The sequence below is a fragment of the Anabrus simplex genome, chromosome 9 (genome assembly GCF_040414725.1).
Source record: "Anabrus simplex isolate iqAnaSimp1 chromosome 9, ASM4041472v1, whole genome shotgun sequence".
NCBI lineage: Eukaryota > Metazoa > Arthropoda > Insecta > Orthoptera > Tettigoniidae > Anabrus > Anabrus simplex.
Genome location: NC_090273.1, coordinates 36,268,761 through 36,285,664, shown reverse-complemented (window position 1 = coordinate 36,285,664; position 16,904 = coordinate 36,268,761). Strand labels below are relative to the sequence as shown.

At 43.4% G+C, this 16,904-nt stretch overlaps 1 protein-coding gene across 1 annotated transcript in view; it reads right to left on the bottom strand.

Annotated features, from left to right (window-relative positions):
- Window positions 1-16,904, bottom strand: part of LOC136881009 (phospholipase A1 VesT1.02) — a 42,731-nt gene that overhangs the window by 15,083 nt on the left and 10,744 nt on the right. The window contains exons 2-4 of the mRNA XM_067153589.2: window positions 16,213-16,375; window positions 1,951-2,099; window positions 347-592 (exon numbers count right to left, since the gene is read on the bottom strand). Of these exons, the coding sequence (XP_067009690.2) occupies window positions 347-592; window positions 1,951-2,099; window positions 16,213-16,375 (558 nt within the window). The remainder of the gene's footprint in view (window positions 1-346; window positions 593-1,950; window positions 2,100-16,212; window positions 16,376-16,904) is intronic.

The window sequence follows — 16,904 nt, the reverse complement described above, 5'->3', positions numbered from 1 at the left end:
AATACAAGGGAGCCTAATGTTGGGGTACCCAACAAACCACACAGTTAACTCACCAAAAATCCTACCTAGTCTAATGTTAAGGTACTCAATAAACCACACAGTTAACTCGCCAATAATACAGTGTAGCCTAATTTTGAAGTACGCAACAAACCACACAGTTAACTCACCGAACATCCGATGTAGCCTAATGTTAAAGTACCCTACAAACCACACAGTTAACTCACCGATAATCCTATGTGGACTAATGTTGAGGTACCCAACAAACCACACAGTTAACTCATCAATAAACCTACGTAGCCTAATGTTGAGGTACCTAGCCCCAGATATGTGCCCACTGTTGACTCACCGATAATCCTATGAAGCCTAAAGTTGAGGTACCCGGCGAGTAGTCCACATATGTGCGCTCCCAGGCTGTGCCCCACACAAGTCGTACGGTGGACAGGAAGTCCACTGTCCCGGAGGAAGGTGAGCACTCCAGCCATACACCGAGCCACTGTCCTCATGTTGTGTACAGCCGCGGGGTAGCAGGGTGCACGAGCTAAAGTGCCCCAGTCCACGGTAAATACGTTGTAGCTGCCGTTCTTGAGGTATGCTGAAACATATGCAAATTAATGTAATAGAGTGTATCATGTATAACAGCCCTCTTCGCTCATACTATGGAAGGACCACAGCGAGATTTAACAGATATCCCGATTAGCTAAATTCAGTGTCTTAATGACCAGGATATCCAGTTACCGATTGATTATGATGCCTCTTATAATTTGCTATGAACACCAACTTGCTGATAATATCAATTATAAGAAATGTATTTCTTTCTTAATCCGCTTGGGTTCTCTGTGGAAGCAAAGTGGTTGCTGATGCATTTAAGTGGAATGGAAAACAAATTATAGACTTCTTAAACCTATTCAGAAAGTATGAATGTTTGTGAAATCCCTCATGTGATTTGTATGTGAAGAAGAATGCAAAAGCCGCTGTCTTGCACACTCAGGAAAGTTTCTTCAACAAGTAGGTTACTAACAGTGAATTGTTATCTACCAGTACTAGCCTTCTGTGACAGGTTTACTAGCCAGAAGCTCTAGCCTAGTGTGACAGGTTTACTAGCCACAAGCTCTAGCCTAGTGTGACAGGTTCATTATCCACAAGTACTACCCTAGTGTGACAGGTTTACTAGCCACAAGCTCTAGCCTAGTGTGACAGGTTTACTAGCCACAAGCTCTAGCCTAGTGTGGCAGGTTTACTATCCACAAGCACTAGCCTATTGTGACAGGTTTACTACCCACAAGCTCTAGTCCAGTGTGAAAGGTTTATCAGCCACAAACTGTAAACTAGTGTGACAGGTTTATCAGCCACAAGCTCCAGTCCAGTGTGACAGGTTTATTAGCCACAAGCTCTAGTCCAATGTAACAGGTTTATTAGCCACAAGCACTAGCAGAGTTTGACAGCTTTATTAGCCACAAGCTCTAGTCTATTGTGACAGGTTTGTTAGCCACAAGCTCTAGCCTAGTGTGACAGGTTTACTAGCCACAAGCACTAGCCTAGTGTGACAGGTTTACTAGCCACAAGCTCTAGTCCAGTGTGACAGGTTTATCAGCCACAAATTGTAGCCTAGTGTGACAGGTTTACTATCCACAAGGACTAGCCTAGTGTGACAGGTTTATTAGACACAAGCTCTAGCCTAGTGTGACAGGTTTATTAGCCACAAACACTAGCCCAGTGTGACAGGTTTATCACCCACAAGCTGTAGCCTAGTGTGACAGGTTTATTAGCCACAAGCTCTTGTCCAGTGTGACAGGTTTATTAACCACCACCACTAGCCCAATGTGACAGGTTTATTGCCACAAGCACTAGCCGCTCGTACTACTAGTGTGACACAGCATTTGGTCTTACCCTCTTTCAGGCTTTTTTCCTGTACCAAGGAGAAACATGCGCAATAGAAGAAAAAGTCATTACCTTCCCTGAGCACAGCGACGGGTAACTGATGGTCTCCTCCAGCATATCCGTGGATAATGAACACATTATCATGATTAGGATCCCAGCCACTCAGGCGCAGCCAGTCTCGAGCAACGATGGAGAGGGTGCTACGACGTTGAGGATCAGCACTACAAGAAGAGAATAACTTTCAATCTTTGTCTGTAAACCAAAAACACAGGAAATTGTACATCAAGTAAGAAATTCTTCTTCTACTACCACTTGCTGTCACAAAGGACCGATTGTAGAAATAAAATTTCGTGTGGCTATTTCTAGCCGTGTGCAGCCCTTGTAAGGCAGACCCTCCTATGAGGGTGGGCGGCATCTGCCATGTGTAGGTAACAGCGTGTTATTGTGGAGGAGGATAGTGTTGTGTGTGGTGTGTGAGTTGCAGGGATGTTGAGGGCAGCACAAACACCCAGCCCCCGGGCCACTGGAATTAACCAATGCAGGTTAAAATCCCCGACCCGGCCGGGAATCGAACCCGGGACCCTGTGAAGCGAAGGCCAGTACGCTGACCATTCAGCCAACGAGTCGGACATTGTAGAAGTAATAGCTAGTTTTAAGCCTTAGACTCTGGAGGTGATGGTGATTTTCTTTTCAGAGGAGTTACAATTGGGCAACCATCCTCTCTGAACATTACCGAGCGAGTTAACTGTGCCGCAACCTTGAATATGGCTTCCATGGTTTCCAAATTCCACACCATGTAAATGCTACAGCTGTATCTTAATTAAGACCATGCATGCTTCCTTCACAGTCCTAGCCATGTCCTAACTTATCGTCACCGAGCAAGTGACTGTGCAGTTTTGGTCACATATCTATCAGCTTGCATTCGGAAGATACTGGGATCGAGCCCCACTGTCAGGAACCCTGAAGATGGTTTCCCGTGGTTTCCCATTTTCACATCAGGCAAATGCTGGGGCTGTACCTTAATTAAGGCCACGGCCGCTTCCTTCCCACTCCTAGCTCTTTCCTATCCTATCGTCACCATAAGACCTATCTGTGTCGGTAAAGACGTAAAGAAATAAAAATAAAAAAAGACTTGACTGTACAAAAATCTCTTAATAGCTGTTGATGTTGATATTGGCTTTAGAAAGCAAAGTCATCTTCAAAGGCCATGAGAGGCTTGGGAGGGGTGCAAGGCAAAGGCAAAGGTGGGGTAGAGTGGTTAGCTCTACGCCCGGCCACCTTTCCCCCAGGAATAAACCTGGTACTCATTTTTCGTGTAGGTTCCCCCGAAAGTTGGAATACCATGAAACCTTTTGACTTCCTGTCGGTAAATTGAAACCACCTCCTTCAAATTGAATCGAGCACGAATTTACCGCCCCCTTAGTATCGATTTTACCTCGAAAAATGTGACATTTCCTGATTTTGTCCCCTTAATATTGCTACGCCTCTGTTTACTAATCATATATATGGCACTCTCTGGATATCCTAAACTTGAACACCGAGAATGAAATTCCGTCAAGCCGTGTTCCCGTAATATTGAAACAAACATTCAGACAGACAAAAACTGAACTGAACTTATTTTCGAGCTTTTAAATCTAATACGAGGTAAGTGCGAAGTATGACGCCGATATTTGAAGTGTACTGAAAAAATTATAATTTTATTGAATTCAAAACCTGTAACCGTGTACCACATTCGCATAAAGCCGAATAGCATTGGGAACAATGTAGGGTCTAACCAGGCATGTCAAGATTGTGATTATTGTTTTAAGAGGAAGTACAACTGGCCAACCCTTCTCTATTAACACTAATCAAAAGGAAAAAAATTGAACGGATCCGACATTTCGAAAAATGAAGGTATCGGCCAAAGAAACAAAAAGGGCCACGAAGGGGGGTGAAAGTTAAAGGCTCCCTAGGCCTCGAATGCTCTAATACCGTCGGGGTCGAAAAAGAACAAGTCTTGACCAAGGGAGGTCGGATATGGTAGATGAAAGTAAACAGCCTGGCACAAGTAAGTGGAAGCAATGCCCTGCGGTCACCGAGCCACATGCCCAAGGAAAGCACCTCTGGGGCTCCTTTCAGTCACCTCTTACGAAAGGCAGGGGATATCGTGGATGTTGTTCTATAGCCCTCACAAACGGGGGGTTTAATGACAGAAATTATCATAAAAAGTACCTGTATTTTTCAAATTAAACCACCACAGTAGAGTACATCACATGTTCTACATCTCTCTGCTTGTTCATACTACTAATATAAAGCCCACATGGTTTTAGGTTACCTCACATGGCTTATCAGAAAAGTGAGTTGTTTAGAATAAACTTAATCAAAATTAAATGAATGGAATAAATGTAAGTTATAATGTAAACATCATATTCAATTTCAGTATTTCAGCCAAATACTGGCTATGTAATCCATTCAATTTCTTTTTCAGGTCCAAAAGTGTGCATCCTTCCTGTTTAGTATTTATTGCCCCCGCTATGTTTAAATACACACTTCTCTTAATCTGTTTACCCTCCAGGGTTGGTTTTTCCTTCGGGCTCAGCGAGGGATCCCACCTCTACCACCTCGAGGGCAGTGTCCTGGAGCTTCAGACTTTGGGTCGGGGGATACAACTGGGGAGAATGACCAGTACCTCGCCCAGGCGGCCTCACCTGCTATGCTGAACAGAGGCCTTGTGGAGTGATGGGAAGATTGGAAGGGATAGACAAAGAAGAGGGGAGGAAGCGGCCGTGGCCTTATGTTAGGTACCATCCCGGCATTTTCCTGGAGGAGAAGTGGGAAAGCACGGAAAACCACTTCCAGGATGGCTGAGGTGGGAATCAAACCCACCTCTACTCAATTGACATCTCGAGGCTGAGTGGACCCCGTTCCAGTCCTCGTACCACTTTTCAAATTACGTGGCAGAGCCGGGAATCGAACCCGGACCTCCGGGGGGGGGGGAGGGGTGGCAGCTAATCACGCTAACCACTACACCACAGAGGCGGGTAAATACACACTTGCTGTCTTAAATTTCTAATTTTATATTCCTGGCGTCTTGTTTCATACTCGGAAATAAGTACTTTCCTTGTAGTAATATTTGAACTCGTACGGTTCTTCGGTGTAGGGGGCAACGCGTTCGCCTGTCACCCGGCGGCCCCGGGTTCGATTCCCGGCCGGCTCAGGGGTTTTTATTTGTAGATGATTAATACCGCTGTCCTGGAGACTGGGTTTTTGTGTCGTCCTTAATGTTCCTTTTCTTACACTTCGGCAATTACACTTACACGTAGGTTCCTCTCATATAGTGAAAGTAGTGGCAAAGATCTGCAGAGGTCGACGCCAAGAACAAATATCATTTTATATTTTAAAAATTAAAAAACATTCCAACTGAAATTACGATTCAATATTTTGGATGAAACAATACATACATACATACATACATACATACATACATACATACATACATACATACATACATACGTACTGAACCATTCTGTTCATGGTCCAATAGTATAGATTTTAGTATTGGATATTGGGATTACATAAGACCACCCAGGGGGTCATTGTCTTATAGTTTATTTCATAAAAGATTCCAGAAGAAGCGTTCTCGTGTGAAGAGAGCTAGAGCGTCATTATGACAATCTCCAGAACCTCATTAAAGGGAGTTATGTCCCAAGCCAAGCCTCTTAATGAAGATTGGGGACGCTTCCCGGATCCCGGCAAAACTAACCTTCGGAGGGAAGAAGGAATTAAATTAATATCTTTGGTTACGCAAGAGATGCATTGGATCTGATACAAGAATTGCAACCTGCATAATTTATGCTTAATTTTGATATGCATTAGGGCTGCAATCATAAATGCATTCGTTAAGTAGGGTACTTGACGTGCTTTGTGCGGGAAAACTTCGAGTCGCGGGCGCGCGTATCCTGCACGCGATCAAGCGGCGTGGCTACGCCAACCTGATTATAAATGCAAGGCCGCCTGGCACATCAGCCTCATTCTCTGACCGTAAGGCTGCTTGAACGAAGTCGTCATGCTGCAAGTCGGTACCGAGAACAACGTGTTATCTTCGAGCTGCACATACAACTAGTACTACTGAATCTGCGAGGAATTACCCCTGCATAAGCCAGAACGAGCTTCTACATCATCATTGCGAGGAAGCCACAACGAGAGCTGAAGCCGGCACGACATCGGGAATCGATCCAGGAACGTTGGGCGTACCTGATCAGCGCGACGTCGAAGGGGACATCTTCCAACCATCTAAGGAGCTGTACGAAGGACTCACGCAAGATAGAATGTCTCCAATTGTTCACCAGTATCTGCTGCAAGCGTCGCAGTTTGTCATGATGTGGTAAATTCAGTGGTCCACAGGAAGGGCCGCTCCGTCATGTCATCAATCATATAAGGTCAGAGCTTTCCAATTCTGTTTCAAGCATGTCATTTAAATTTAGATAGGAATAGGGGGCCGTCAGCCAACAGGTTAGTTTATAGTAGGAAAATTCTTGGTAATAAAGAGCTAGGCCTCAAGCTCGAACCCCGTACATTAGGGTAGATGATAGTTTGTAGATTCCTTGTTGGTGTGTTTATATTTCATTTCGATAGTATTATATTAGCGTACGTGTTAACTTCATGGGTCAGGTCGAACTCCCTTGGTCATGGTAGGTTAGTCAAACAGGCAGGCACTGTTTATTGTGTCGCGTTTAGGCATTTGTCTCTGCAGACGTAGGCTGTATAGTTGAGACCAGGATTTACCCCGTAATTCACCTAGCTTTACTGACAGGGCGATCGAGTCCGAATGTTTGAGAGATGTGGGCATTATGCATGTAGCTGACTGTATGAATTGATATGAGAGAGCCCCAGCACAGTTTGAGAGAGTATTGGATGCATTTGAGATGCCTTATTATGGCCATGTGACTATAGTTTACTGCATTGTGCCTTTGTATTATCAAGGTTGAGCCCATGGGAGGCGGAAATAAGATTTGTTATATTGCTGGTGATATTGAGATGAGGGCGGATAGCCCGTGTGTATTTAAAGAGTGCTTTTAAGCAGCCAGATTATGTGAGGTACTTTGAAAGGCGAGGTTTCTTAGCACGCAGTCAGTCAGCTGGGCTCATAAATTGTGTGGACTGCAGCCTGTCGAGTGCACGACTGGTGAGGGTTCTTGTGCCTGACGTCACAGTCTTGAAACTTGATTATATGGCTGTCTGCAGCTTGTCGAGTGTGTATGGGGGAGAAGACGACCTTGATGTTTTGAACGCAGGGAGAGATTTTTGTTCTGTTTGTTCTACTTTAATTTTAACACTGGCCCGTTTGATATTGACCCCTTGGACATGTTGGTTGTGTTCCTTTTATATAGTTTGTATATGAATATTCAACGCCTTGCTTTTCATGGGACCAGGGTTCGAGACCGGGTCAGGGCACTGTACATTATGTGTTTATATTTGTTTGCACCGGGGTTCGATGGTACGAGGCATAGTAAAGTTTATGGAAATTACTGTTAGATGTGTATTTCAGCAGATATCCATTTTTCTAGATTTCATTACTTACACAATTGTAACATGCTTGTTACAGCACAGCTGTTTCGTGAAGGCAGTGAACTGGTTGTCATCGGCTCAACATTATCTTTACCCCAATCATATTTGAAAGCTCTTATATTTGTAATTAGTATATTTTTATGTAATAAATCCCTGATTGTAAAACTTTGAATGCAGCGATGTTTTCTGTTAGATTATTTAATTTATTTTCCGGGTTGAACCGTGTTGTACTTGTACGCATATCACGTACAGTTTGCCGACGTTTCGAATACATTGCAGTATTCATTGTCAAGGCGACTGAAATACCCCTACTCGATCCGAGGTAATCAGTCTCCCAGGCAGAGTTACACTACTAGAGTGGCCTTGATCTTGGCCTTTTATATTCTAGCCTATCTGGCTGGCGTAAGCCCTGGCTGTCTCGCGAGGCTTCTGGAAAGTTTATGTCACAGCCAGGTAGTGGGGGCTTGCCCGCGCTGTTATGTAATGGGGTTGCGGCCCGTGTGTTTATGTTGTGGTCTGTATGTCTTAAGCTATGAATGATGGGCATCCAAGAATTACTGATTTTGTATCCTTCTTCTAAATTTATGTTATTCGGATGTTTCTTGATTTCGATAGCCTCGCGGATTTTTCTTTCCAGATTCCAAGGGATAGCTGCTAGGATCTTGGTCTTGTCAAATGATATTCCGTGCCTAGTTTCGTAGGAATGCTTGGCTACTGCTGAAATATCTGTGTTTTGGTTCTTGGTGTGACGGATATGTTCTTTTAGGCGGGTGGAGATCAGACGTTTTGTCTCACCTACATAACAAGCTCCGCAGCTACATTCAATGTGATACACTCCAGGGGCCTGTAATTCTATTGTGTCTTTTACTGGTGGTAGATAACGGGCTAGCTTACGGTGAGGTTTATAGATAGTTTTTATGTTGTATTTGTCCAGTATCTTGCCGATCCTGTCTGTAGTGTTTTTAATGTATGGCAGTATCGCTGTTTTCTGGCGGGTCAGTTCTTCTTTCCCGTTGTTTTCTCCTGCGGCGGTCTTTTCTTTCTTCTCTTCTGATTTTTTAAGGACTCGTCGGATGTTATTGAGCGAGTATCCATTTTTCCTAAGGGTTTCCGTGAGGTGTTCTTTTTCTTCCTCGAGGTGCTCTGCGTCAGATATCGCTATGGCCCTGTTTACTAGTGATGTTAGGACAGCCTGCTTTTGTGATGGGTGATGATGAGACGAGGCGTGTAGGTACCTGTCTGTGTGAGTGGGTTTCCTGTATACTGCGCGACTCAGCGTCCCATTGGGGTTACGTATTACTAGCACATCCAGGAACGGTAGTTTTCCGTCTACTTCTATTTCCATGGTGAACTGAATATTTACGTGTATGGAGTTGAGATGGTCGAGAAATAGCTGTAGGTTATTGCTCCCGTGAGGCCAGACTACAAAAGTGTCGTCTACAAAACGGAGAAAACATTTCGGTTTCAGGGCAGATGTAGCTAAGGCTTTCTGTTCGAAGTGTTCCATATACATGTTTGCTATTATTGGAGAGAGTGGCGACCCCATCGCGGCCCCTTCAGTCTGTTCGTAGAACTCCCCGTTGAAATAGAAGTAAGTGGCGCTAAGGCATTCTTTAGCTAGTGTTGACAGGTCTTCTGGAAGTTTCTGATCTAATAGCGGAAATACTTCTGTTAGCGGCACCTTGGTGAAAAGTGACGTGACGTCAAAGCTTACTAATAGGTCCGTACTTTCAATTGATTGGTCCTTAAGGAGCTGGATGAAATGTCGGGAGTCCTTCACGTAGGTTTCAGTGTTTCCTGTATGTGGCTGAAGTAGTCCAGCTAGGTAGCGGGCGATCTCGTGCGTGGGAGAGCCTATAGCGCTCACGATAGGTCGCAGAGGTATGCCTTCTTTGTGGATTTTAGGCAGGCCATACAATTTTGGAGGTATCGGGTCCGAGGATATCAGTTTCTTCTGTATTTCGGCTGGGATACTGGAATTTTTTACTAGTGTGTGGAGTTTGTTCTTAATGCGGTTGGTAGGGTTCCTAATTTTCCTGTATGTAGAATCGGTGAGTAATTGTTCTATTTTCCGAGTGTAGTCTGTGCGTGTCATTATCACCGTAGCGTTGCCTTTATCTGCGGGTAGGATAATTGTTTCCGTATCTTGACGTAGTGTTTTTAGGGCATGAATTTCTTCTTTAGTCAAATTGGATGGCGGCGGCTTTGCGGATCTCAGTAGACATGATACATCCTGTCAGTCGCCTTGACAATGAATACTGCAATGTATTCGAAACGTCGGCAAACTGTACGTGATATGCGTACAAGTACAACACGGTTCAACCCGGAAAATAAATTAAATAATTCTTCACACCGTGGAAGCTTCACTTCTAAGATACGAAACCTTTACGGGGAGGATATTCTCAAAGCTACTAGGCAGTTCGACAACCTTCGGAAGAAAATGAGTAACTACCTGGCTCGACTCGCCTTTCTGAAACGCTGCAGGGACAACAGCATTATACCAGCATGTGTGAGACTGAAATATCACACCAAGAACCGACGGACTGACCGTATTCTTCACGAAACCAGCACAAAACTCCTCAGAGAACGGATCAGTGACACAAGACAGACTCTGGACTACCTCAACAATAAATTATTTCATCTCCACCTGCAACTTGCCAGCACTCTGTCGCTCAATGATTGGACCACGTTAGACAGCATTAGCAACACACAATCCCAGCGTACACTGGAACTAGCCACTGCCAAGCAAAACAAGAAATTCAACCGCCTCTTACAAAAACAGAAACCGAAACCACCTGCTCCACTGAAGAAGAATGTAATAGTAAACCTCACAGATAAGCCACTCAGTGAACCCACTACCTCGGTCTTGAGAAAAGGACTCAACTACGCAGTAGCTCCGAATAGTATACCGGTAGAAGAAATAATTAGCAAAGTAGAAATTGCAATCCGGCACCTTCCTACCGAATCTGCAGAGGAGATCAGACAGGATGTATCATGTCTACTGAGATCCGCAAAGCCGCCGCCATCCAATTTGACTAAAGAAGAAATTCATGCCCTAAAAACACTACGTCAAGATACGGAAACAATTATCCTACCCGCAGATAAAGGCAACGCTACGGTGATAATGACACGCACAGACTACACTCGGAAAATAGAACAATTACTCACCGATTCTACATACAGGAAAATTAGGAACCCTACCAACCGCATTAAGAACAAACTCCACACACTAGTAAAAAATTCCAGTATCCCAGCCGAAATACAGAAGAAACTGATATCCTCGGACCCGATACCTCCAAAATTGTATGGCCTGCCTAAAATCCACAAAGAAGGCATACCTCTGCGACCTATCGTGAGCGCTATAGGCTCTCCCACGCACGAGATCGCCCGCTACCTAGCTGGACTACTTCAGCCACATACAGGAAACACTGAAACCTACGTGAAGGACTCCCGACATTTCATCCAGCTCCTTAAGGACCAATCAATTGAAAGTACGGACCTATTAGTAAGCTTTGACGTCACGTCACTTTTCACCAAGGTGCCGCTAACAGAAGTATTTCCGCTATTAGATCAGAAACTTCCAGAAGACCTGTCAACACTAGCTAAAGAATGCCTTAGCGCCACTTACTTCTATTTCAACGGGGAGTTCTACGAACAGACTGAAGGGGCCGCGATGGGGTCGCCACTCTCTCCAATAATAGCAAACATGTATATGGAACACTTCGAACAGAAAGCCTTAGCTACATCTGCCCTGAAACCGAAATGTTTTCTCCGTTTTGTAGACGACACTTTTGTAATCTGGCCTCACGGGAGCAATAACCTACAGCTATTTCTCGACCATCTCAACTCCATACACGTAAATATTCAGTTCACCATGGAAATAGAAGTAGACGGAAAACTACCGTTCCTGGATGTGCTAGTAATACGTAACCCCAATGGGACGCTGAGTCGCGCAGTATACAGGAAACCCACTCACACAGACAGGTACCTACACGCCTCGTCTCATCATCACCCATCACAAAAGCAGGCTGTCCTAACATCACTAGTAAACAGGGCCATAGCGATATCTGACGCAGAGCACCTCGAGGAAGAAAAAGAACACCTCACGGAAACCCTTAGGAAAAATGGATACTCGCTCAATAACATCCGACGAGTCCTTAAAAAATCAGAAGAGAAGAAAGAAAAGACCGCCGCAGGAGAAAACAACGGGAAAGAAGAACTGACCCGCCAGAAAACAGCGATACTGCCATACATTAAAAACACTACAGACAGGATCGGCAAGATACTGGACAAATACAACATAAAAACTATCTATAAACCTCACCGTAAGCTAGCCCGTTATCTACCACCAGTAAAAGACACAATAGAATTACAGGCCCCTGGAGTGTATCACATTGAATGTAGCTGCGGAGCTTGTTATGTAGGTGAGACAAAACGTCTGATCTCCACCCGCCTAAAAGAACATATCCGTCACACCAAGAACCAAAACACAGATATTTCAGCAGTAGCCAAGCATTCCTACGAAACTAGGCACGGAATATCATTTGACAAGACCAAGATCCTAGCAGCTATCCCTTGGAATCTGGAAAGAAAAATCCGCGAGGCTATCGAAATCAAGAAACATCCGAATAACATAAATTTAGAAGAAGGATACAAAATCAGTAATTCTTGGATGCCCATCATTCATAGCTTAAGACATACAGACCACAACATAAACACACGGGCCGCAACCCCATTACATAACAGCGCGGGCAAGCCCCCACTACCTGGCTGTGACATAAACTTTCCAGAAGCCTCGCGAGACAGCCAGGGCTTACGCCAGCCAGATAGGCTAGGATATAAAAAGGCCAAGATCAAGGCCACTCTAGTAGTGTAACTCTGCCTGGGAGACTGATTACCTCGGATCGAGTAGGGGTATTTCAGTCGCCTTGACAATGAATACTGCAATGTATTCGAAACGTCGGCAAACTGTACGTGATATGCGTACAAGTACAACACGGTTCAACCCGGAAAATAAATTAAATAATTCTTCACACCGTGGAAGTTTTCTGTTAGATATTTTTTTTCATTTTAATTTAGCTGATTCTTACCTGATTAGTCACATATCCTAGTGTTTTATCTTAATATTGCCCTTTGTTCTCCTTTGTTATCCCTGAGAAGTGCGCGATTGTGCGGCCGAGCGTGTATATGTGTTCAGGTAAGACTATGTGCACAAGCTCACGCATGTGGGAGTTCTTTCACTACTGTACTCTGGGTTCGAGACCGGCATTCGCCTGGCCGGAACCATAGGGTCCTGTAGGGTACAATACATACATACATACATACATACATACATACATACATACATACATACATCATTACAGACCGTTATGCCTTTCAGCGTTGAGTCTGCAAGCCTCTGTGAATTTACTAAAGGTCGCCACAATCATCTATTTGCAACTAATACTGTGGCCTCATTCAGTTCTATACGTCTTACTCTCCATAACAGAGTCCATTATTTAGATAATTTATCCTCCTCCATTCGCCTCACATGACCCACCACCCAAGCCGTTTTATGCGTACAGCTTCATCCATTGAGTTCATTCCTAACAGCCTTTATATCATCATTCGAAGGACCCTCCTGCCATTGTTCCCACCTCTTTGTACCAGCAATCATTCTCGCTAATTTCATGTCTGTTACTTCTAACTTATGAATAAGATATCCTCAGTCAACCCATCTTTCGCTCCCGTAAAGCAAAGTTGGTCTGGAAACGGACCGATGTAAAGATAGTTTCGTCCAGGAGCTGACTTCCTTCTTACAGAATACTGTTGATCGCAACTGCGAACTTACTGCATTAGCTTTACGACACCTTGATTCAATCTCACTTACTATATTACCATCCTGGGAGTGGTGGTGTTGTGGTGATTATTGTTTTAAGACGAAATGCAACTAGGCAACCATCCTCTATATAATACTAATCAGAGAGAGAAATGGAAGGGATCCGACACTTCGAAAAATGAAGGTATCGGCCAAAGGAAGACAAGGGCCACGAGGGGCGTGAAAATAAAAGATTACCTAGGCCTCGAGAGCTCTAATACCGTCGGGGTCGGAAAAGAACAAGAGTTGACCAAGGAAGGTCGGATAGGATAGATGAAAGCGAGGAGCCTGGCACAAGTAAGTGGAAGCAATGCATGAACTCAGCTCAGGGCCCCATGGTCGCCAACCCACGCTTTAAAATGCAGAGCTCCTGGAGCCCATTTTAGTCGCCTCTTACGACAGGGAGGGGCTACTGTCGGTGTTACTCTATCACCCCCGCCCACAGGGGGCCATCCTGGGAGAACACACACCCTAAATACTTGAAATTATCTACCTGTTCCAGCTTTGTATCACCAATCTGACATACAATTCTCTTGGATTTCTTATCTAACCCAATAGCACTATAGCCCTGAAGGGCTTTGGACTACCAAGCGACCGCTGTTCAACCCGAAGGCCGGCAGATTACGAGGTGTCGTGTGGTCAGCACGACGAATTCTTTCGGCCGTTATTCTTGGCGTTCTAGACCGGGGGATTTTTTTACCTAATGACATCAATTTTGTCTACGAAAGGCTAATTTTCATACCATACTCATTGCACCTATTTTCAAGTTGCAAGATATTAGACTTTAGGCTTTCGGTATAATCTGCCATTAAGAACAAGTCATCAGCATAGCCAGACTGCTTACTACATTTCCACCAAACTGAATCCCTTCCTGCCACTTAATACTTTTCAGCAGATGATTCATTTAAACTACGAACAACAAAGGTGAAATAATACAGTCTTGTCAAACGTCTGTAAGTACCCTGAACCAAGAAATTCTACCATCAATTGTGACTGCAGCCCAATTGTCAACATAAATGCCTTTGAATGATTTTAATAATTTACCCTTAATCCCATAGTACCCCAGTATGGCGAACATCTTTTCCCTCGGTACCCTGTCATATGCTTTCTCTAGATCTACGAAACATAAACACAACTGTCTATTCCTCTCGTAGCATTTAAGAAGAAAAAACTTTTGCAAAAGATAGCACAAAGCTCATACATTTTATCAAGAAAATTTGATAAAAGGGCATTTTGCAAAATTTTCCTCCAATACACTGTCATATATTTTACAAAAGATCTTTGACAAATTTCTTTGATAGTGTAATGCCAGCCTTACTGAGACGCACATTGACCCCCAACCCGTTTCCTTGCCACAGGCTGCTCTGGAATGCGGCAGACCACATAGTACTGACAGAAATAACTTCTCCGTACCGTACACAAGGTGAACACACAACTCATATTCCAATCCGTAAGTCTCAACTCCAGTATTCAAACCAACCGTATTTTCACCTAAACTTCGAGATAAAGATAAATAATTTACATCTGGGGAATTAAGTATTCCCCGAGCTATCGAAATATTGGAATAATAGAACTTCGAATCATAGAAAAAATATGGCATATAAAACAGATAGTATACCGCAGGGAAATTAGAATTACCTTGAGATATCGAAAAATTTCGACTTAGGCCATATAGAAGTTCGACTGCATTTGGTAATACTATTTGTTGAATGAAATGCGTAATGAACAGTATTAATAAAACGAAAATAACACAGGTATTTTATACAATATTAATTAATTGAATTTATTGCATACCAATGTGCTGGGTCACTTCTGCAAACCTCCGTGTACTTGATTTACTCACTTTATTGTAAATACTATACTTTAGGTTACTCCCTGTGGGTGGGGGCGGTAGAATTACACCCACGGTAACTCCTACCTGTCGTAAGAGGCGACTAAAAGGGGCCCCAGGTGCTGTCAGCTTGAGAGCGTGGGTTGGCGACCACGGGGCTCTTAACTGGGTCCTAGCATTGCTTCTATTTACTTGTGTCAGGCTCCTCACCTCCATCGATCCTATCCGGCCTCCCTTGGTCACTCCTTGTTCTTTTCCGACCCCGACGGTATTAGGTTTCCGAGGCCTGGGGAGTCTTTCATTTTTCACGCCCTTCGTGGCCCTTGTCTTTCTTTGCTGATACCTTCAATTTTCTAAGTGTCGGATCCCTTCCATTTTTTCTCTGTGAATCATGTTATATAGAGAATGGTTGCCAAGTTGTACTTCCTCTTAAAACATTAATCACCACCACCACTATACTTAATGTAACCAATCGGAATAAATTGCGAATCACCTTCGATAATTGCAAACAGCTGCCTATCAGGTGCGATAATCTCAATTCTATAACATTTCACTGTGATTGGTTGGAACTGACAAGAACTGTAAATTGAATTGGTCGGCATTCAATGCGTGGTGGATAAAGTCTATTTAAAATGTACCTCTATGCCCTTTCAGCAAAATCACTCGAAAGAAGCCACGTACTGGACACTGTTATGATAACTGTTACGTCTACGAAAAATAATAGGGCTCACGGATTAACCCATCGCCAATTAATTTAAAGACTGGTGTATTTTCTTTTTTCGGCAAATGCCGTTGTGTCTGTGATAAGGGATCTCTGAACCTTTTGCATCACCATTTATATTTTTTAGTAATACGGTAGAAAATGTTTTACTTATTTAGTTGGCGGTTTTATATTAAACTTTTATTAAAACTTATAACTTTGTAGCTATTCTGGTCCTTCGTGGTCAGCTGTATACAGAACACTCAAACACGCAAAAAAAGAAGAAATAACTAACAGTTATGTCGATGTTTATTATCGATTATAATCGATAAGTTAATTCTAAAAGAAATGGAAAGTAACTTACATTGATGATGAAAGGTATAGAATAAAGTCACTCACCTCGTATAGAGAAAATACTTGATATCCGGATCTGGACAGGGATCTCGGTCCATTCCTCGCCGCCACACACAGTCAGCTCGACTCGCGTTAGTCGATGTGTTACCCAGATTTAGGGCTTCCACCAGAGGACCTGATCTCAGCCCTCGACCCTCCTGGTCTGCACCTAAAGCATACCACCCAGTAAAATCATCAAACTGATATAAGTCAAGCTGTTACCTTAAGATACAAGACAAATACATTTCTAAACCCCGTAAACCTAATGAAAGGAGGAATGAGAAGCGCCAGGTGGTTCTCATTATTGTTTTAAGAGAGCGTACAACAGTTGTCGGTCAAAAAGGAAGAAAGACAAGGGCCACGAAAGGCGTGAAAATGAATGTCTCCCCAGGCCTTGCAAACCTAATACCATCATGGTGGGAAGAGAACAAGAGTTGACAAAGAGAGGTAGGATAGGAAAGATGAAGGTGAGGTGGTGGTGGTGATTATTGTTTTAAGAGGAAGTACAACTAGGCAACCATCCTCTATATAACACTAATCAGAGAGAAAACATGGAAGCGATCGGACACTTCGAAAAATGAAGGTATCGATCTAAGGAAGACAAGGTCCACGAAGGGCATTATTATTATTATTATTATTATTATTATTATTATTATTATTATTATTATTATTATTATTATTATTATTATTATTATTAT